The sequence below is a fragment of the Prunus avium genome, chromosome 4 (genome assembly GCF_965620075.1).
Source record: "Prunus avium chromosome 4, drPruAviu1.hap1.1, whole genome shotgun sequence".
NCBI lineage: Eukaryota > Viridiplantae > Streptophyta > Magnoliopsida > Rosales > Rosaceae > Prunus > Prunus avium.
In genome coordinates this window covers 26016579-26040579 of record NC_142287.1, presented here as the reverse complement: position 1 = coordinate 26040579, position 24001 = coordinate 26016579, and the positions used below count along the sequence as shown (strand labels likewise).

The following is a 24001-nucleotide window of genomic DNA, read 5'->3' as shown; positions in this document are numbered from 1 at the left end:
ACCGATAGTATAGTTTCTCTCATTTTACTTTGAGACAAGATTTAATATCTCAAAATATTTAGGCTGAACTGTTCTGAAATTTTTGTTTAAGAAAGTCATCTGTAGTTGTGCTAAAATTCTGTGAAATACAAAAACCAGCATTCGGATGGAACCTTGCCGAAAGTTTAATTTCAGAGATAAAGAAAATATTATTGTATTGTCCTCCTGTCAAATTAATAAGTTCGTTTCACTCAATTCTTTGCACCCATAAACATATAGCTGAAGTTGTATTTGTTCCTTGCTTTGCTTTCATAAACATGCTATACAGTTCATATAGTATTCATGATACTGGAAAGGCAAAACTTGTCGTTTTTGTTGCTTGCAGAAAGTAGCGTGAAGAGATCGCATCAGAAAAAGAAGACATAATTATAAGGACAAACTGTGCCTTACTACATCAGTAACACAAAAGAAAAGAAAGAAACAGAAGCAAACAAAAAATGTAAAACAGAAAGTACAATAATATATATTTAGCCTCTAAGCCTTCTGTTCATCGTGTCGATGAATTGAAAATATGTGTATCTCCATGTCTTGTTAATAACTAAAGAACCACAGACTCCCCAAAATCCCACTATGAACCCCAATGCAGCGAAAATATAAAACCATGGAAGTTGATGAAGCCCATTGTCACTGTCTTTGTTGTTCTTGTTATCTTCATCAATGCCCTTATTTGGTCCGCACTTGTTTGGAAGCGGGTCACCACAAAGTTTTGGATTCCCCTCAAAGGAAGAAGCGTTGAAGCTTTGGATCTGAGTGCTTGTTGGTATTGGTCCTTGGAGATTATTGTATGAGACATCAAACCTTTTCAAAAAATTAAGGCTCACCAAAGACAATGGGATTTTTCCAGACAAATGATTCATGGAGAGGTTCAAAACCTCTAAATCTTTTAGGTTGGATATTTGGTCTGGAATGACGCCAGCGAAGTTGTTGGAGTTAAGATACAATTCGCGGAGAAGCTGCAATTGGCGGATCTCAATAGGTATATCTCCACAAATGTTATTGTGAGATAGGTCTATGAATCCTGGAAAGTAAGACAATCTGCGCGGTGGATAAGTTTGTCCTCTATCTGAGATTTTGAAGAGAGGCAATTCAAATTCATATTGGTCTACTTGAGATGCAATAGGTCCATAAACCAAACTTGGTAGTCTACAAAGTTGCTTTGGAAATTCACCTGAAATTCGATTGTATGACAAGTTGATATAAAACAGTCTAGGAAGAGTCCCCAACCAACTTGGAATTCGCCCTGTGATTTGATTAACATTCAGACTCAAGAGCTCTAGATTTTTTAGCTTTGATAACCACACAGGTATTTGACCAGTGAGGTTACAATAAGCCAAACTCAACATCCAAAGATTTTGGAATCCATCAAAATCAACCATGTCATCATCAGAAGGCATTCCCTCACCTACAAAGGAACCAGTAAGCAAGAGTGTGTGAAGACTTTTGCTACTCATTAATATCTTCATTGCCCCTGTGAGGTTGGTGAATCGGTTGTAACCAAGCGAGAGGAAGGACAAGGATTTCAATGAAAGAATCTCGGCTTGTATTTGTCCTTCTAGATGATTTCTAGTCAATCCAATGGCTTTTAGGGACCTACATGAGTAAAGGCTTGTTGGCAACGTACCAGTGAAGTTATTCACCCTTAAGTCAAGTTTTGTGAGTTGACTAAGTCTGGAGAAATCAAGCATGGAGATATCTCCTTCCAAGTTGTTGAATCCCAAATGTAGTTCTACAAGGTTTGTGCAATTCATCAAAGATGGGGGCAAAGCACCTTCTAAATTGTTGAAATCAAGGTTCACAAACTTCAACTTGGAGAGCTTCCCCAAATTGAAAGGAAGCTCCCTGCTCAATTGATTAATGTAGAGGTCAAGGATTGCAAGGTTGGTGAGGTTGACAATTTTATCACTAATGGCTCCATGTAGTGAATTTAGAGGTATTGCAATTTCTTCAAGTTTGGTAGCATTATAGATATCTTGTGGAAGTAACCCTGAAAGGTTATTGTGACCAGCACGAAAAACCTCAAGTTCGGAACACTCCCCTAGCCCAAGAGCAAGGTTGCCACTGAATTCATTGGAAGAAAAATCCAATAGCCTAACAAAGGGAGAAGAATGGAGACAAATAAAGGATGGGACATAACCTGTGAAGGTATTGTTGCTAACATTGAAACTAGTCAAGTTGCTTGCTCGTTGGAAGATTGAAGATGGAATTGCACCATGAAAGTGATTGCTGGACAAATCGATTGTCCGGATATTGTTGGATGGTAGAGAAAATTGTAGCTCTCCAGAAAGAAGATTATAGCTCAGGTCAAGGAACTCGAGTCGATTCAAAGACAAGAAGAATTGAGTTTCAAGTGAACCATATAGTGAATTGTGGGAAAGGTTTAAGTGGATGAGATGTGTGAGATTTCCAAGTGAAGGAGAGATACCTCCTTTGATCCCTTTGAAAGGCAAGAGCAAATGGGTGACCCAACCATCTTGATTACAAGTGATGCCCTTCCAATGACAGCAATCAATGGATGTCCAATTTAAAGGAGGAGAAGATAGAGTGGAGGCAAAGGACAGGAGGGAGCTGCGTTCAGTTTGTTTGCATGCATGAATATTTGTAGATATAATGTAAGAGAATAAGAGGAAGAGAAGGAAGCCATGAGCCATTAAGTTATAAGGCTGCACTAGCATGTTGATTTGTGTAGTGCCGTTGCTCACAGGTTTGTATATATATAAGAGCAATGTACGATGCTTGGAAACGATATGTAAGCATCACTGGAAATTGAGAAGTCGGCAAACAACAGCGCATTCAAAGAGAAGACCTGATCGGGTCTTAAGAGGGGGCCACCAGGAGAGGACTTGAGCAAATTATTGATAATTTGTCTTGAAAATTTGGAATATGAACCACAAGACAAAGACCAAACAGATCAACTGTAGTTGATTTTTAGTACAACAATGTTATATATGAACTACAAGACAAAAAGGCATGAAACGTACCATACCTAGGACAAAGTTTATGTATTTAATCCATAATGTTTAACATGAAATAGATTACAATCTACCTCGACATGTTTTCATGTTATGAAACCGTAGCATATATAATGGCTTCATTATCAATGCCATCAAATATATATAACCATGTAATCTCCCATCCAATTTTCAATCAATTTTTCAAAACAATCATGGCTAAAAATGCTCTTTCGACAATGGCAACTAGTAAAATCAATGATAATTTTACAATAGCAAGTAAACCAGTGGATATACCTTGTGTTTCTCACCCTAAACCTTTTTTTTTTTTCAAGATCTCCAATCCTTTGTAAAATTGAGAACGCAATGCTAGAACGCAAATCCTCAATGTAAGTCTAAAGCTGAATCTTAAGTATTACAAGCTCATTTACAGAGAACTATGTGCCGTACCCGTGGGGTGGGTGATGTAGGGTGGGGTGTTGTAGTGCTTTTGACAAAAAATAATATTAAGAAAGAAAAGACAAATCTAAATGATTAATTTGAGTGGACATGGTTGGGTGGAGTGTAAATTATTCTTTTATTAATTTGAGTGGGTTTTGGTGGAGTGTTTCTGGTTGACTGTCTATATACTGCATGTAGATTTTCTTTTCCCAACAAAAAATGAGCGGAGGAATCCGCACGCAGTGAGCCTATGCTCGCTCCATCCTTGTCCATAGAGCCCCACCACTATTGCGCAATAACACGTTTGTTGGTTTATAGGTGTGTAAGGCCATCTCTAGACATGGGTCATACGCCAAATATAGTCCTAAAATAATGTAAAACTCATCTCCAATCATGGGCTAAAAAAAAATGAAGGGCCACATTTAGCCCTTTAGCCCTCCAATAATGTAAAACTCATCTCCAATCATGGTATACGCAGACGTATGGAGTTGATTATCAGGATAAGTTTTAACAAGTGGCAAAAATGAATATGGTGCGAGTTCTATTGTCCTTAGCAGCTAATTTAGATTGGCCTCTCAATCAATTTGATATGAAGAATGCCTTTCTGCATGGAGATCTAGAAGAAGAAATGTACATGGTCATACCACCTGGTTATGGGTTGTCTAATAACAGTGGTAAGGTGTGTAGGCTTTGAAAGACCCTTTTTGGATTGAAGCAGTCTCCACAAGCAGGGTTTGGGTGGTTCACTGAAGTAATGAAGAAGTATGGATATCATCAAGGTAACTCGGATCATACCTTATTTATCAAACGTAAGGATTGTAAGATTACTTTGCTGATAATCTATGTTGATGATATGGTAGTTACTAGTGATGATGTTGTTTAAATTGGTAAATTACAGAATTATTTAGCCTCAAAGTTTTAGATGAAGGACTTAGGGGCTTTGAAGTATTTTCTAGGAATTGAAGTAACTTGCTCTGCTACTAGTATTTGTCTCTCTCAAAGGAAGTATGTTCTAGACCTGTTTAGAGAAACTGGTATGTTAGGGTGTGCACCAGCCGAAACCCCTATTGTGCAGAATCATCACCTAACAATCTATCCTGATCAAGTGCCAACCAATAAGGAGAGATATCAGAGGTTAGTGGGAAGACTAATTTATCTTTCGCACACTAGACTAGATATAACATATGCAATTAGTGTTGTTAGCCAGTTCATGCATTCTCTTAATGAGGATTACTTAGCGTCAGTTATGAGGATTTTGAGTTATTTGAAGAAAACTCCAAGCTGAGGCTTGATATTCAGAAAACTGGGACATTTGGATGTCAAGGGTTATACAGATGCAGATTGGGCAGGCAGTATAATAAATAAACGTTCTACATCAGGTTACTTCACTTTCATGGGGGTAATTTGGTTACATGGCGAAGTAAGAAGCAGAATATAGTGCCTTGATCTTCAACTGAGGCAGAATATAAGGGCATAGCACAGGGAGTTTGTGCGCTTCTTTGGCTAAGGATACTCATGTCTGAAATTGGGTTTCCACCAAAGAAACTCATAGAGCTTTACTGTGACAATCAAGCTACGAGAGAGATAGCAAATAATCCAGTTCGACATAATAGAACTAAGCATGTTGAAATGTATAGGCATTATATCAAGGAGAAGCTGGTAGATAAGCTAATCGATATACCATTTGTAAAGTCAAAAGAACCGCTGGGTGATGTCTTAATGCATGCGGTGTCAGCAGAGGTTTTTCATGACTCACTTGACAAGTTGGGCATAGGAGATATCTACGCACCAACTTGAAGGGGAGTGTTGGCATGAGCCATAATTCAAGGATCTCTGATTTCCTGATGTAATTCACGTTACCTAATTAGAATCATTACCTAGTTAGGATTCCTTGTAATTAACTAATTACTTTTCCTTGTAGGAAAAGTCAACTTGTACTTGTATATATATCCTCCTCTTGGAGAAATATAATATCAATCACAATTATTCAATCTTGTGTTTAGTTTGAGTCTCCTCCTCCTCCTCCATCTCCACCTCCACCTTCATGACCACCACCACCATCACTACCACCACCCCCATCACTACCACCACCGCCGCCTCCACCTTCACCACCACCACTACCACTACCACCACTACTACCACCACCATCACCACCACCACATGATTAGCGTACATAACACTTTCAACATTATGTCTATTTTAATCATTATTCACAGTTACAAGAGTTTTATATTAAAATTTACCAAATGGTTTTGACACGGCTATTTATACTAACAGCTCTTAAAAAATATTGTTTATCAAACATGAAATTGCTTTACTTTATAACTGATCATTTTCAAAGCACAGAAGAAGCTGCTTTTCAAAAAAGTGACGGCAATTCTAAACTGACCTTATATCTTGACATTTGTCTCACACAACTAAGCACTAATATTTTGGAAACAACTAAGCATGTCCTTCCACATCTCTATAATTCTGGATATAACATCTACAGGCTAATAATTTAGTGAGAAAAAAAAAAACAAAAGAATGTCCTTCCACATCGAGAATGTCTTTCAAGGATACGAACCATAGCAAAATGACAAAGCCAAGATATGGAATCAGACCAGTTGTCATTTCTGCTATGAAGTATATAGGTTTTCTATAAATCCTCCTCAAAATAGTTGTGTGTTGTGTTTGAGCTAGCAATAAATCTGGAAAATGACAATAAAACAAAACCTGGACAGAAAGATCCATCTACATATGTAGTACCCTGTTTGATGTTCATATGGCAGGGCTGTACAGTGTACACACACCAAGACCACTTGTGGCCTTTTTTTTCCTCCCTAAAAACGATATATCAAAAATATTATTTTCTTTTATATGTAAACTGGATCATCACGTAAATCCTTCATTCAACTTTCAAACAGAATTACAACCTATATGAATAAGGAAAGCATGATAAGAAAAGGAAAAGATTTTACAGGGGCATGAGTTTTTATGGTTGACGAAAAATAAATATAAAAAAAGAGTTACTCTCGCGGGTGATGCTTTGTGACATACACACTCCAACCTCAAGTAAACCCCACTAGCATTTTACAGAGAGACGATGATTCAATTTTATGTAAAATTGAAGTAGAGAAAGCAGACACACCAGAAATGGCCTCCTCAAAGCATAGATTTTTGTCATGGGATACACGTAGTATTTTTGAACTGCCCCCTCAAATCAAAATGCCTTCATACCTAGTAGTATTTTTCGTAGCATTCTGAAATTCGTTCTAACCAGTTGACAAGCCGGTGGAGTTCAAATTCTGCATGCTAAATCGAATTCGGTTGTGCCTTTTTGTCTTCTTTATTTTTTTAAATTCGTTTTTCATATAAATATAACTTCAGAAACAATATTAGGTCAATAGAATCACTAGAGATGTGATCAGCCAAATCAATGGTATTTTGAATGGACACATGAAGTACATATGCAGATCATTACCTAAAGTGCTTTGTATACATAGTTTTAGAGTTGAAACAAAGTGTTTATTAATTTGGAGGAGAATAGTACATAATTTTGTATATATAGAACTGAAGGCTAATTGGCCTTCACGTGGCTATTGACCACCACATTGGATTTAGATTAGTGAGCCTCCACAATGGTGGGTTAGCTCTTGGCTCCGTTGGGAGTTCTCTTGGATCACATGTATGTCTATTTATAGTCTTGATCAACCGAGCGTACCTTGGTACACCGACTAAGGAAGATTAACCCCAGCCACATATGTGTGGCTTTCTCTGGATAATTATCCAAGTTGCAGTGGCTGCCGACTTCCCATTTCAGAATTCTCAATATCCTTCTAGGATATTTTCTATTCCAAGCCGACATTAGCTTTTTCTCCAAGCTTCTAGATTTTTCCATATTTCTTTAACACAAATGTGCAGTATTTTCAACATAATCCTTCACTTTTATCTAGAAAACAAAACCTCTTGAATGCTCAATATAGCTTAAGTTGTATAGCTTAAGTTGTATTTTGTTACTTGCAAAAGGTAGAGTGAAGAAATCGCGTCCGAAAAGAAGACATAACTTTAAGAACAAACTGTGCTTTATTACATCCGGAACACAAAAGAAAAGAAGAAAAAAGAAAAGAAAAGCAAACAACAAATGTAAAATAAAAACTACAATAATATGCCTAGCCTCTAGGCCTTCTTTTGATCGTGTTGATGCGCATTGTTACCATCACATGCAACCTATTTTGTACATTGTCGATGAATTGAAAATATGCATATCTCCATGTCTTGTTAACAACTAAAGAACCACAGACTCCCCAAAATCCCACTATGAACCCCAATGCAGAGAAAACATAAAACCATGGAAGTTGATGAAGCCCATTGTCCACGTCTTTGTTGTTCTTGTTATCTTCATCAATGCCCTTATTTGGTCCGCACTTGTTTGGAAGCGGGTCACCACAAAGTTTTGGATTCCCCTCAAAGGAAGAAGCGTTGAAGCTTTGGATCTGAGTGCCTGTTGGTATTGGACCTTGGAGATTATTGTATGAGACATCAAAGCTTCTCAAAAAATTAAGGCTCAGCAAAGACGGTGTGATTTTTCCAGACAAATGATTCATGGAGAGGTTCAAAACCTCTAAATCTTTTAGGTTAGATATTTGGTCTGGAATGATGCCGGTGAAATTGTTGGAGTTAAGATACAATCTGTGGAGAAGCTGCAATTGGCGGATCTCAGTAGGTATATCTCCATCAATGTTATTGTGAGATAGGTCTATCAACGCTGGAAAGTAAGATAATCTGCGCGGTGGATAAGTTTGTCTATCTGCGATTGTGATGAGAGGCAATTCAAATTCATATTGGTCTACTTGAGATGCAATAGGTTTAGAAACCAAACTTGGTAGTCTACAAAGTTGCTTTGGAAATTCACCTAAAATTCGATTGTGTGACAAGTTGATATAAAACAGTCTAGGAAGAGTCCCTAGCCAACTTGGAATTCGCCCTGTGATTTGATTAACATTTAGACTCAAGATCTCTAGATTTTTTAGCTTTGATAACCACATAGGTATTTGACCGGTGAGGTTACAATAGGCGAAACTCAACATCCCAAGATTTTGGAATCCATCAAAATCAACCATGTCATCATCAGATGGCATTCCTTCACCTACAAAAGATCCAGTAAGCAAGAGTATGTGAAGACTTTTGCTACTCATTAGTATCTTCATTGCCCCTGTGAGGTTGGTGAATTGGTTGTAACCAATCGAGAGGAAGGACAAGGATTTCAATGAAAGAATCTCGGCTTGTATTTGTCCTTCTAGATGATTTCCAGTCAATCCAATGGCTTTTAGGGACCTACATGAGTAAAGGCTTACTGGCAACGTACCAGTGAAGTTATTCCCCCTTAAGTCAAGTTTTGTAAGGTGACTAAGTCTCGAGAAATCAAGCATGGAGATATCTCTTTCCAAGTTGTTGAAAGCCAAATGAAGTTCTATGAGGTTTGTGCAATTCATCAAAGATGGAGGCAAAGCACCTTCTAAATTGTTGAAATCAAGGTTCACAAACTTCAACTTGGAGAGCCTCCCCAAATTGAAAGGAAGCTCCCTGCTCAATTGATTAATGTAGAGGTCAAGGATTGCAAGGTTGGTGAGGTTGACAATTTTATCACTAATGGATCCACGTAGTGAATTGAGAGGTATTGCAATTTCTTCAAGTTTGGTAGCATTATAGATATCTTTTGGAAGTAACCCCGAAAGGTTATTGTGACCAGCACGAAAAACCTCAAGTTCAGAACACCCCCCTAGCCCAAGAGCAAGGTTGCCACTAAATTCATTGGAAGAAAAATCCAAAAGCCTAACAAAGGGAGAAGAATGGAGACAAATAAAGGATGGTACATACCCCGTGAAGGTATTGTTGCTGACATTGAAACCAGTCAAGTTGCTTGCTAGTTGGAAGAATGAAGATGGAATTGCACCATGAAAGTGATTGCTGGACAAATCGACTGTTCGAATATTGCTGGATGGTAGAGAAGATGGTAGTTTTCCAAAAAGAAGGTTATAGCTCAAATCAAGGAACTCGAGTCGATTCAAAGACAAGAAGAACTGAGTTTCCAGTGAACCATATAGTGAATTGTGGGAAAGGTTCAAGTGGGTGAGATGTGTGAGATTTCCAAGTGAAGCAGAAATACCTCCTTTGATCCCTTTGAAAGGCAAGAGCAAATGGGTGACCCAACCATCTTGATTACAAGTGATGCCCTTCCAATGACAGCAATCAATGGATGTCCAATTTAAAGGAGGAGAAGATAGAGTGGAGGCAAAGGACAGGAGGGAGCTGCGTTCCGTTTGTTTGCATGCATGAATATTTGTAGATATAATGTAAGAGAATAAGAGGAAGAGAAGGAAGCCATGAGCCATTAAGTTATAAGGCTGCACTAGCATGTTGATTTGTGTAGTGCCGTTGCTCACAGGTTTGTATATATATAAGAGCAACGTACGATGCTTGAAAACGATATGTAGGCATCACTGGAAATTGAGAAGTTGGCAAACAACAGCGCATTCAAAGAGAAGACCTGATCGGGTCTTAAGAGGGGGCCACCAGGGGAGGACTTGAGCTACTTAATTCAAAGGACTTGAGCAAATTATTTCACTACTGGTATGCTTAAGAGCGCGCCTTAAATTCATTTTTTCTTCCTTGTTTAATGGTATGCTTTCAGTGCATGCCGTAGTGTTCAGTCAATAATGGCGTGCTAATATTGCAGACCGTAAAAGAGAACTCCATTAACGGCGTGTAAAATGTGAATGCCGTGAAAGATAGTTCTATTAATGGCGTGAGAAATATGCACGCCGTAAAATGTGCACGACCTGAAAGATAGACTTTCACTAAAAAAGTTTTTTAAAAAACGACTTTCATTAAAGTTGTTTTCTTGTATATATAGGGTCCTTCCATTACGGAGTTGAAGAATCTGCACCAATTGCCGTTTGTTTATTATCTCACTCTCTCTTTTTTATTCTATTTCCTCTTCTCTCTTTTTCTTTCCGTTTGTTCCCTCTCTCTTTTTTATTATTTTTCTTCGCGTCTCTCTTTATTTATTTATTATTTTTCCTTCTTCTCTCCTCGTCTGCTCAATCTCTCTCTCTTCTTTCTTCTCAGCCTTCCCTGCTCCCTCAAGTCCAGGTGTTTTTTGGCTCCTCTCCCCACCCACAAACCCATACCCAAGATGGACATCAACCCACCCTTTCTCATACATTTCATTGAAATCATTTAAAGGCTTTTCGAACTTCCCTGTATTGCAATAAACCTGCAAAGCCGGAGTCAGCGTGTACTTACTAAATTCCCACCCAGAATCTCACATTTCTTGCAATCTCATTTCAAGCAATTCAATTGAACTTGACTTAGATTTAGATGTAGCCTCCAACAAACATTTATAGCTATAATTATTTGGAACACAAAGACCCTTCACTTTAACTTGATCAAACAAAAAGTCAGCTTCTTGAACCAACTCTACACTACCTAAACATCTTATAAAGAATCCCAAAGCTCCAGGAGAGTCGGAGAACAATTCGAATTCACAATTTCCATAGCCATGTTTCTCAATGGAACCTTTTGTCGAATGATCAGCCTGATTATTTGATTGGTATGGGATGTTTTTTTTGTCGAATGGGTATGGGTTTGTGGGTGGGGGGAGGAGCAAAAAAAACCTGGACTTGAGGGAGCAGGGAAGAGAGAACAGAGTTGAAAAGGAAGAAAGAAGAGAGAGAGATTGAGCAGATACATCTGTTTGCTTGTCTACATACTATCAGACACGCGGCACTCATTGTACATGGCGATTTAAAAATTTAAAATAAAAATGTTGAAATTGATAAAAGTCATGGCAGAGAAAAATGTTATAAAAATATTTTCTACTAATTCATTGCCATCTGTCCGCTAAATGACGACATAGATGAAATGTAGATTGCGAAAATTCTACGTAGAACCCATCTCCCCTTGCAAAGTAAATTAGGAAAGAAAAAAAAAACCTGTATATATTTTATACAAAAACACTTAGAGATGCCAGTTATTATTTTTAGATTGTTTCTTAGTACATTTCCTTTTTTTTTTTTTTATAAATATAGCATGGAACTTTTCTAAAGTATTGGACTTGATTTGTCTTCAAAATTTGGAACATTACATTGCTAGTAAAGCCTGATCTCAACATTACATTGACTTCCTATTCACAAGTCACGGACCAAACAGATCAACTGTAGTTAATTTTTAGTACAACAATGGCATATGAACATAACATACCGAAGACAAAGTTTATATATTTAATCCATAATATTTTAATTAAAATACATTATAATTTTCCTCGACGCATTTTCATGTTCTGAAACCGAAGCATATATAATGGCTTCATTATCAATGCCATTAAATATGTCTCTCTCAATATATATATATATATAACCATGTAATCTCCCATCCAATTTAGCAATCAATTCTTCAAAACATTCATGGCTAAAAATGCATGTAGATTTTCTTTTCCCAACAAAAAATGAGTGGGGGCATCTGCACCAATGAGTCTACGCTGGCTCCATCCTTGGTTTATAGGTGTGTATTGTTCCTCTGATATCACTTTTTAGATTTTAAGAGTGAGTGATGTGTGATACTGTTGTTGGTTTATGTGGTGAAGAGATTTAGGAAAGATAGAATAATAGTGGAAATAAAGTGATTTTATTAATTTGGAGGAGAATAGTACATGATTTTGTGTACATAAAACCTGAGCCTAATTGGCCTTTACATGGCTATTGACCACCACACTTGATTTTAGATTAGTTTGGGCTATTTGGCCCTTCACTTAGATTGGTGAGCTTAGAGCATCCACAATCATGCTCTCTATTTTTTAGTTAAATTTTAGCAAAAAATATATAAATGTTATTTTAGGAGCTCTTTATAAAATTTAAACTTCAATCATGCTCTCTAGTTTGGAGAGTGATAATGCAATAACTCTATTAAAAAATAATATAAAAAATAGTTAGCATTAGTTAAAGGTTTGAAATACTCATTAAATAAAGCAGCATTAAATTATAGGGAGCCACTAGGAGTCATTTTAGGAGCTCCTAAAGGTCTCCCTATTTTAGGAGGTGAATAGGGAACATAGTTGGAGTTATATTTTTTCAATTCCTCCCTAAAATTTGTCCAAGTATGTGGTTTAAGGAGCCCATTGTGAATGCTCTTACTGGCTCCTCAACATAGTTAGAGGGTTAGGCTCCCTAATTCTAGTTGAAGAAGGCCGATTAGCCTACTTTCTCTCTCATTGGCTTAGTTTGGGAGACTCTTGTTGGCTCCCTTAAACTAGTTTTGGGTAGCTCCATATAGATTGGGAGTTTATTGGTTAACTCCACATTTCATTATTAGTTGCATGCCTATTTATAGGCTTTGATTGCCGACATCACCAACTCCACCGACTTGGCCTTCTTCATCTAGTCACTTTTGTTGTGGCTTTTACTAGAAACTTCTATATGTACAATTTTATTTTTGTGGCCATTGTTTAGCCATCATCTTCCACCACCATAGTCTAGCAGCATGAGTGTTCTTATTCTAGAGAGTTCTTCCATCTTCAATTATCATTGTCTAGTCGACATAGCCTTGATAATGTTTTCCACAACTCTAGGACCATCCTTATATTCATGATTCTTCTAGAATTGTGTACAACACAAATTAGCATTATTTTTCAACAAGGTTTATGAGCTGCCATGGCCTCCGGTCCGAAGGTTAAATGCCAAACTGTTCATCATCCATTGTTGATTATCTAATATCAATTTCAATTTCCAACCTATATCCATCAAAAGGAACAAACCTATATCCCATATCTTTCAGCTGTTGAGCAAGATGTGATGAAGTTAACCTGATTGGGATTGGACACTCCTTTCTTTTCTGCTAAACTTCTGAGCTCCTCCTTCCTTTGCAAACTTACATATTGTGAATTTGCTGTTAACAAGAATCTTATCTGCCATTCCTGCAGCCTTTTTTTTTTTCTTTTTCTTTTTTTTAAATCAATGAGAAATAGTAGTATAATCCCAGCAACAAAATATAATAATTGTTTTTGAAAAAAAGTTTAAAAAAATAATAAATTAATAATCCAATTCAAAACCAGAACCAGTTAGAACAAAACCGACAATTTTTTGAAAAAAATTGCTTGAACTGGACCGAATCGGACTGGTTAAATAGTACCAGTACCAGTACCAGTTCCAGTTCCAGTTCCAGTTTGAGGTGAGAACTGGACCAAACCGTACCGTGCCTACCCCTAATCTCAATAGGTATATCATCAACAATGTTATTGTTGGATAAGTCTATCATTGCTATAAAAATAGAAGCAAGATCTCTGGATTCTTGAGCTTTGATAACCATAGAGGTATTTCACCAATGATGTCAGAATGAGACAAACTCAATACCCGAAGATTTTGGAATTCGTCAAAATCAACCATGTCATCATCAGATGGCATTCCCTCATGTTCCAATAATGCATAATCTTCAAATATCATAAATAACATTTAGGAATACCATAAAATACTATAATATAATTTTAAATATCAAAATAATAGAAATATTCACATTTAGCGATCAATATATATATATTCATTCCATAATCATATAAATCCATAATAGATTGCATGGTAATTTAATCAATGAAAAGTAATAACCTTTAAAGAAAATCTCATGTCGAATCAATTTCCAATCTAAACCCATTATGCAAGAGATTCTATACTAAAAGAACAACGTACTCTTAAAAACAAATGTACACTGATTTACTAATAATCATAGCCGATCCCAAGGCTCACTTTCACAACTCACCAATCCGATATTCCAAGCTTGCCCATTCCATAACTTCAATTATCAATATATTTCCAAGAGTTTTCATAAGCTACTATAAAACAATCTCCTAATCCCAACATTATCAAAATAACTCAACTAACGGTTAAGACTCGTTTACCTGGTCGTCCTAGTACTTCTCAAATGGGTAAAACTACCTCGGAAGACTCACGGTCAACCGAGGGGTTAAACTGTCCAAACTTGGCCAACCGGGCCCGCGGGGCCAACGACCTTTGATTTCCGATCTGAAAGTTCCTCTGGGTTCAACAAGGTTTATTATACAAGTCCTGCAAGTTTGGTCCTAATCGAACGGTCGGATCGCTCGCGATCGTACGATTGGACGGTTGTCGTTTAACACAAACTTAAAGTTATTGATTCGGAACATCTAGGGCTCCGATTCATGATCCGCGCAATCCTCCACAATCCTAGAGATTTCTAGATCAACATATATGAAAATCAAGTCGATCCAACGGTCCGAACATATCAAACCGGGATAACGCCTAATATGCAATGTCCGATCGACCATCAAACGATAACCAAACTCATATCCGAGTATACCGTCGTGCTCAGGATGACATAAGGATAATTTTAGGACTCAATGACCGGCCAAAAAGTGGCCCACGCGCCTGCAACGCGTTGGTGTCAAAATCAAATTTAGGCAATCGAAAAAACTCCAAATCGCCGATCAAGACTTATACCTATATGATCACCACATAGAGTGGAGCAACTTTCGTTCTTGGACCTACCCCAAAAAATCGACGGAAGTGGCTGGAATTGGAGGCCAAAACCAGCCAAAACTTCTATCGCTTATTTCAATTTCAAAACGCAAAAATTTCTCCTAAATAACACAACCAGCAGCTAGATCACATTGAAAGGATAGAAAAGAATACCAAAGTCGAAAGATTTGGTGGCCGGAGGTGTCCAAACGAGCTCCATGAAATTCTATCAAAAACTGTCCAAACCGTCCTGTTTCGTGGCTGTTTCCGGCGATATCCGCGTCGGATTGAGGCGGCAGAGGGCTGGGGCTGGAAAAGGGAAGCGTGGTGGTCTGTTTGGAACCGATCCACTTGGCGGCGGTGACTTGGAGAAGTTGCTGCCATCGGAAGCAGGGGGGGTGTGGTCTGTTTTCCAGATCATGAAGGAGAGAGAGAAATTCGGGAAAAGAAATTCAGATTTATTAAAAACAACTTCGAAAAAATTATAGTTTTGCCACTGAAGGTATTTTGATCATAACTTTTTCGTTACAACTCTGATTCGAGCGCACTACGTGTCTACGAACTCATCTCGATACGATCTACGTAAAAAGGCCACTCACGGCCTGAAAATCCTTCCGGATTAAAAAGTGATCAAATTACCCCTACTCCGAGGGCGAAATTGTAAATTCATATTTGAATTTAATTAAATTCAAGAATATTTATAATTTTGGGTCGGGATGTTACATTACTAATTCTTTTCTATGCAGAAAACTAATAATCCAGGTAAAACTTTAACAATGCCTGAATTATGGATTATTGGACATGAGCCAAAGAAAGCAAAAATGAATGATGTTGTAGCTGCTGCAATTGTATGTAATATAGATGAATTTGAAATTTAATTAATTTCTTAATGCATGTGAAGTATAATATAATTTCATGTCTTTGATTTATTCGTGTAGGAAAATATCAAGGAAAAAATGGTAGAAGCTCCAACTTTTGAGAATCCCATTTCTATTAAAGAGGATGCATTGACTCAAGTTCTTGGTAAGGAGCACCCTAGTCATGTTAAAGGCCTTGGATTTGGGGTTACACCTTCGCAGGTAGATGCCCAAATTCAAAACAATTCTTGGAAGCAGTCCATGATTACTCAAGTGGCAGCATTGACAGAACGCCAAAAATTTCTAAAGGATTTTATCATGGAGTTTAGGCAATATATGGTAAGTAGCTCTAATTCTTGTAGTTCTAGTAGTTTTATCTCAATGGTGCATTCACATATTTTAAATATGCAAATCTCTGTTTAGAAAAAGACTAGCAATGCTGATGGAGTTGCACAATGTCCTGTTGGACCATCACAAGTAAATATAAGTAGTCAATTATTAAAAATTACATATCCACCTAAGATTGTAGAAATTATAGTAACTTCAGTTTTTTGAATTATTATCAGTCCCCACAAGGCAATACTCAAGTGCCTTCTAATTTGAACCTTACCAATGCAAAGTGCAATCTACTAAATTGGACTGCAACAAGGCAAGTAGTTGCAAGGGCAGAAATTGCATCTACTGATCCTTGTTGCGTCAATTCAGCTGCACCAAAATGGATTCAGCTGCATCCTCAACTTGTGATATACTCGCAAGTGCACGAGCCGTTCGCTAGTATAGCATATGTAAGTGCGAGGTCGATTCCACAGGGATTGGTGATTGAATAATCCAATTCAGTTTTCCTATACAAAACAGAAAAACAAGAAAGAAAATAAATAAAACAAGAAAGAAAGAAAAGAAAATAACTCAAGCAGATAAGTTCCCAAGTTCAATTAGATTAACGGATTGACTAATTCCCTAATTTGATCATATGTTGTCTAACCTAAACTAAGCATTAGGAATCCATTAAGCATAGAAGAACATTTTAAACAACCAAGTATGTATCTAATCCCTGTTGTCGAATGTCCATACATACTCTTTTTATTCATAGTTCAATTCGAATTAAAGCATGATGTCTACTCTTAATTCAAACCAAGATAGCTAACATGCAAGCCTAAATGGTGATCAATCATTCAAACTAGCATATTAACTTATAAGCATAATGAATAAGAACAAAAATCATAATTGAAACTTGGAAACTAATCAAACTTGAAACTAAAGAAAAGAATTTACATAACAATGAAAAGTAAAGTGGACTAAGAAAAACTACTTAAGGAGAATTTCAGCACAAAGATTTCATTACAACAATTGAAAACTAGAAAGAGAAACTAAGAGAATTTGAGGGAGAGAAGGGAGGGGAGCTCTAGAGAAGTGTTTGAGAGCTCCCCCCCTTGGGGTGTGTTTTGAAGCTTGAAGACTTCTCTATTTATAGGGCTAAGAGGGAGGAACATCATGATGAATTCCAACACCACCATTCCTCTTTTAATACAATCCATAACTCCCACTTTATCTTGTCTATGTTAGTGTGGTTGGAAACAATTTCATCCCATACTTATTTTGCTGCACCTCAAGCTTTCTTGATATGAGTTTTCAAAGGTGTTCAATTGTGGCTGCCTTTTGCTGCCAACCCATGTGGTTTTCTTTTGGTTGCTGGAAAAAAAAAGATTCTTTTGAACCAGGCTTGGTGTAGGAAGCCTGAGGTTTCAATATGTATCCAATGGGGCTCAAATTTGGATATGTCATAATAGACACCCATTGGAACAACTTTTATGAAGAATGAATTCCCATCTAAGTAGTACAAGTATACGTTTTGGGCCTTGCAAGTTGACTGCCGAAAATAGATTGGAATTGACTTCATTTCTTTTCTTTCCTTTCTTTTTGGGCTTGATCTTCCCTCCTAAAAAATCTGGAAAAATCTGGATCTTCAAACCCTTTGAATTATGTTTCCAAGCATATGCAGCCCAACTCAAGAAAAAATCGGAAAGACCTTCAAATGTCATTTTTGGCCCAGTAACGCAGATGCTGCCGAATTTGACCTTAAGCTGTCAAAACTTGCATAACTTTCTCTAGAAGACTCGGAATCATGAACCGTAAAGTTCTCTAGAAACTAGACTTCTGTATCTTTCCAATGATATATGGCTCATCATCTGGTTCTTCTTGAGAAAGTAAAGTCCAATTCGTGAAGTTGACTGATCTGCAGACACCGTTTTGAGCTAACTTGTCTCCAAAATGCATTTAATGAGTCTCAAGCTTATTACACTGAAACAAACACAAAATTTATTAAAAGCACAAGTTTAACTCAAAAACATAATCAAATCATAAGTTAGAAGGGTACAAAATGATATATAAATATGCACCGATCAATCCTACTTCAAAAGTGCATCATATTGTACTTGGGCTTGATTGTTATAAAGTTTGGATCAAAGAAATTTTAGTCCTTAAAGTACCATTGTTTAGGAGTTCACGTGAGCATTTCTTTCTTCATGATGCAATTGGAAGCACAGTTGCTTGGTTGCATAAGTATATCAGCTTTGACTAAAGAAGTTTGAGGTAAATTCAGAGTCAAATCATTTCTTCTATAATGTATGAAGATCTTTCTACCACACTTGTGATTGTTAGTTAGTAATTTGTTTATGAAATATTGGAATTAATTGGCTTCTACATGAACTAAATAATTTGGTATTCAAATCCTAAACTTGCACGTGCCATTGAAATCTTATTAATTGCATTATCTTAGAGTTGTATACTTAGAACAAATGTCAAATCTCTGTTTGCAGAAGAAAAGAATCTTGTACATATAGAGTTGTATACATCTGTTCTACATGGACACTTGAGGGGTAATTAAGAATCTATATAGTTTTTTATATACTGTTATATGCTGAGCTTTGGAAGTCTGTCTTTGACAAGTGAGAAAAAGGTTACCACAAAAACAAACAGAGAATTGTAAAGAAGGGGCAAGTTAGATATATTCTTTATGAACTCACTATTTAGTCTCTTGTGTCATCCCTCCCTGTGCTTAAACCTTTTTCTTATCTTTCTTTCTTTTCTCTTTTTTTCTAGGTTCTTGGTCAGTTAACTTCATTCATGAATTTTTGGTCCTCTAAATTAGTTTTGTTGGATTCTCTTATTCTCTTGTTTATTTAGCAAGACATTTCTATGTAATGAAATTTCCCATTTGGACCAAGAATTTACAGACCTGGATCATTTTGATTCATGCGTGCTTGTAATTTCTAGACCTTCATTCTCATTTTCTGATCTTTTGTTTTAATGCAGGTAATAGTGGTTGTAATTATTTTAGTACCATTTGCACCTTCTTTTGGACATGAAGCATCACATCCTCTCAAACTATCATGGAGCTCATCTTTTTGGATGTCTATTTTGTTTTTGACAGTGCAAGTATCAAATCTTCTCATGCTTCATAGGATTGACTTTGTGGGATTAGTTAAAGACAATTTTTAAACTTGCCATGATGTACTATAATCATATTGAGTAATATTAATTTAAAGTATATTAGCCTTTATGTCTTCCATTTTGCTTCTATATATTATAATTTTTTATTTTATTTTTATTTTTAAATTTCAATGATGTCTAACTTTGTGTCGTGAAAAATATTTCAATGACGTCTCAGGAACGTCGTTAAGTTCAATGACGTGCATGTTGCGTCATATAAAGTGCTAATAGACGGCATTAAAAGGAATGTCATATTCTTCATGACACCTAATTGACGTCATTAAAACATCATCCATGACTTCATGGATGCGCCATGGAAAGTATAGGAAGACACACGGACCGCGTCGTTGAAACATCATTCTATGACGTGTAACAGACGCCATGTTTTTAAAAAAATTTCCATAACCCCCTCTTTCAACGACGTATGTTATGACGTCTCATCCGCGTCATTAAACGTCTTCCATGATGCAAATCAGACGTCGTGGAAGGGTTTTTGTCTTGTAGTGATATAATATTAGTCAAGTATACCATGCGGGGTTGCAGACGTTTCACTTTCATGAAGCGATTCCGTATTTGAAAAATGAAGAAGATTGGCTGAAATTTCGTCTTTGATTTTAAAGGCATTCGGAATTTCTTTTAGCTTGAAAATGATTTATCATTAAAGGCAAAACATCACAGCAAACTGAGAAATTGGCAAACAACTATAACCATACGATACAAATTCTTCAAATCCCCTCTATATCAATGCGTTGAAGAGATATTTTAAGAGGAAATAAAGACTTCATCCCACTTTCGGATAATGAAATCACCAAATGCTAGCTGCTCCACACTGAGTGTGAGATTTATTATAAAAAAAGGTTTTTTTTCGTCCACAAAACTTGAATACGAATTTGATCTAGCACAATGCCATCATTGTATGGCCAATTGTAGTACATGGCTTTCAACTAATGTAGCTAAATTGTAAACCGCATTAAGTCTAAAGAGGGCCACGATGAGAGGACCAGACCCCCTTATTTCATAGCGTTACTATCAAGTGTCCCACTATTCAAATTATCCAAGGAAAATATCATCAAGTGTCTTACTATTCAAATTATCTAAGGAAAATATCAAGTGTCTTACATATTCCAAACACTATTCTCAGATTGACAAAAAAAGAAAAAGAAAGAGAAGACAGATTATGAGAACAAACTATGTGCCTTACATAAGAGCACCTCCAGCGCTCCCATTTTGCCTGGGGAGGGGGCCTAGTGCCAGGGCTTGGTCTCCAGCGCGCAACAGAAGACTGGGCAGCTTGTGGGCTCCATAAGTCTGGGTAGTTGCCTAGGTTTGCTGACGCCGTTGATGACGTCAGCAACCAAAAAAAAATCGAAAAAAATACCAAAACTTTCATAATTTTTTTTTTATAAATAAATACCTAGTTATATTCTTCACTTTCCACACCAAAATTAATGGTTTAAGTATGAAAAAATAAATAAAATTAATTAAAGTAAATAGTAATTTCCCTTGCATTTGCCTTTTGGGGTGAAAACAAAAAAGGCAAGGGCTGCCACTATTCACATGAATAGTGACAAACATTGCTTTGCCTTTGCCTTGTCCTTGCCCTTTGGGGTGGAGGTGCTCTAAGGAAAACATCCCAAAAGACAAAATATAAAGCACATTCTACCCTCTGGAAACTAGGTCCTCTGACAAATATAAAGTACATTCAACCATGTCATCATCAGATTCACAACGACAACTTAAACCCAAAACAACTTCTTTAGAACATTCAAAAACAACAGAAAGAAGAAGAAGTAGAAATTAAGTATTCCCAGATCAGTATAAATAATAGCAACATTTAACTTTGAGCGTAGGTAATTTCTACTTCTTCTTATTCTTTGTTGCTGAAGATTGTAGTATAGGAGTTGTTTTGTGTTTAAGCTGTATTTATGAATTGGATGTGACCTCTAGCATTGGTAGATACCGTGAAACATCAGGCATTATATGAATTGGGCATTGGTAGATACCGAGAAACATCAGGCATTTTACCAATATGAATTGGATGTGACTAAACATTTTGAGATATTAAGTCTTGTCTTAATGTACAGTTAGGTTATATTGGGATTCTTACGTGTTCGTCACTTAGAGGGTTGTATCAAGCTGCCTTTTACCAATATGACCATGTACAGTTAGGGCGAACATGCCGTATTAAATAACATCCAAAGACTTTGAGTACTTTGTAGGTATTCTCTTTGGTTTCATTAATGCAAATCTCTCTTCGATATCAATAATTTGCATTGTGTGGTTGTTGTTTGCCGACTTCTCAATTTGCATTGATGTTTATATATATGTACAAATCTGCTGTGAGCAACGGCACATACACAAGGCAACATGCAAGTGCAGCCTTACAACCTAATGGCTCATGCCTTCCTTCTCTTCCTCTTATTCTCTTGCATTACATCTATGAATATTCATGCATGCAAACACACTGAACGCAGCTCCCTCCTGTCCTTTGCCTCCGCTGTATCTGCTCCTCTTTTAAATTGGACATCCCTTGATTGCTGTCATTGGAAGGGCATCACTTGTAATCAAGATGGTTGGGTCACCCATTTGCTCTTGCCTTCCAAAGGGCTCAAAGGAGGTCTCTCTCCATTTTCACTTGGAAATCTCACACATCTCACCCACTTGAACCTTTCCCACAATTCACTTCTTGGTTCACTTGAAACCAAACTCTTCTTGTCGTTGAATTGTCTTGAGATCCTTGATTTGAGCTATAACCTTCTTTCTGGAGAGCTACCATTTTCTCTACCATCCAGCAATATACGGACAGTAGATTTGTCAAGCAATCACTTCTTTGGTGCAATTCCATCTTCATTCTTCCAACAAGCAAGCAACTTGACTAGTTTCAACGTCAGAAACAATACCTTCACAGGGTATGTCCCATCCTCTATTTGTCTCCATTCTTCTCCCTTCCTTAGGCTTTTGGATTTTTCTTCCAATCTATTCAATGGCAACCTTGCTCCTGGACTAGGGAAGTGTTCCGAACTGCAGGTTTTTCGTGCAGGTCACAATAACCTCTCAGGATTACTTCCAGAAGATATTTATAATGCTACCAAACTTGAAGAAATTGCATTACCTCTCAGTTCACTACATGGAGCTATTAGTGATAAAATTGTCAACCTCACCAACCTTGCAATCCTTGACCTCTACATTAATCATTTGAGCGGCAAGCTTCCTCTCAATTTGGGGAAGCTTTCCAAGTTGAAGTTCATGACCCTTGATTTCAACAATTTAGAAGGTGCTTTGCCCCCATCTTTGATGAATTGCACAAACCTTGTAGAACTACGTTTGGGATCGAACAACTTGGAAGGAGATATATCCATGCTTGATTTCTCCAGACTTAACCAACTTGCCAAACTTGACCTAAGGGTCAACAACTTCACTGGTACGTTTCCAGTAAGCCTTTACTCATGTAGGTCCTTAAAAGCCATTCGGTTGACTGGAAATAATCTAGTGGGACAAATACAAGCTGAGATTCTTTCATTGAAATCCTTGTCCTTCCTCTCGCTTGGTTTCAACCAGTTCACCAATCTCACGGGGGCAATGAAGATATTGATGAGTTGCAAAAGTCTTCGCGCACTCATGCTTAGTGGTTGCTTTAAAGATGAGGGAATGCCAGCTGACGAAGACATGGTTGATTTTGACGGATTCCAAAATCTTCGAGTATTGTGTTTGGTTGGTAATCGCCTTACTGGTCAACTACCTGTGTGGTTATCAAAGCTCCATAATCTAAAGATTTTGCTTCTAAGTGGTAATGAAATAACAGGGCCAATTCCAAGTTGGTTGGGGACTCTTCCTAGATTGTTTTATATCAACTTGTCAGAGAACCGATTTTCAGGTGAATTTCCAAAGCAACTTTGTAGACTACCAAGGTTGGTATATGAACCTAATATTACATCTCAAGTAGACGACATTAGTAATGAATTTGAATTGCCTTTCTACTTTGGCACTATCGACAGAAACCCAAATTATTATTTGTCGTCCAAAATTTCTTCCTATCCAGCAACGATAGACTTATCAAACAATAACATTGTTGGTAACATACCTATTGAGGTCGGCCAATTACAGCTTCTCCGTAGGTTGGTTCTTCACTCCAACAACTTCTCCGGCGTCATTCCAAACCAAATATCTAACCTAAAAAATTTAGAGGTTTTGAACCTCTCCATGAACCACTTGTCTGGAATAATCCCATCGTCATTGGCGAGCCTTACTTTCTTGAAAGAATTTAATGTCTCATACAATTATCTCCAAGGACCAATACCAACAAGCACTCAGCTCCAAAGCTTCAACGCTTCTGCCTTTGAGGGGAATCCAAAACTTTGTGGTGCACCACTTCCTAATAAGTGTGGTCAACCAAATAAAGGCATTGATGAAGATAACAAGAAGAACAACAAAGACATGGACAATGGGCTTCATCAACTTCCATGGTTTTATATTTCTTCTATTGTGCTAGGGTTCATAGTGGGATTTTGGGGAGTATGTGGTTCTTTAATTATTAACAAGACATGAAGATATGCGTATTTTCAATTCATATATAGAATGTACAAGATAGGCTCTATGTGAAGATAATAGTGCGCATCAACATGATAAAGAGAAAGCCTTAGAGGCTAATATTGTATTTTTTTTGTTAATTTTTTTATTTGCGTTTCTTTTTTTCTTTTTCTTTTTT

General features: G+C 37.1%; 1 protein-coding gene and 2 pseudogenes across 2 annotated transcripts; 1 reads left to right on the top strand and 2 right to left on the bottom strand.

The window, feature by feature from the left end:
• Positions 1-429: 429 nt before the first annotated feature.
• LOC110757574 (receptor-like protein 2 pseudogene) lies at positions 430-2711 on the bottom strand (annotated as a pseudogene).
• A 4760-nt stretch (positions 2712-7471) lies between these two features.
• LOC110758212 (receptor-like protein 2 pseudogene) lies at positions 7472-9832 on the bottom strand (annotated as a pseudogene).
• An 11706-nt stretch (positions 9833-21538) lies between these two features.
• Positions 21539-23963, top strand: LOC110758169 (tyrosine-sulfated glycopeptide receptor 1-like). Of its 2 annotated transcripts, XM_088251305.1 has the most exons (2): positions 21539-22717; positions 22855-23068. In XM_088251305.1, exons 1-2 carry the CDS (start codon positions 21664-21666, stop codon positions 22920-22922), a joined length of 1122 nt encoding a protein of 373 aa, XP_088107431.1. In that variant the 5' UTR covers positions 21539-21663; the 3' UTR covers positions 22923-23068. The 2 variants fall into 2 exon arrangements, with proteins under 2 accessions (XP_088107431.1, XP_021815665.1); XM_021959973.2 differs by having other exon boundaries at positions 21540-23963.
• The last annotated feature ends 38 nt before the right edge of the window (positions 23964-24001 follow it).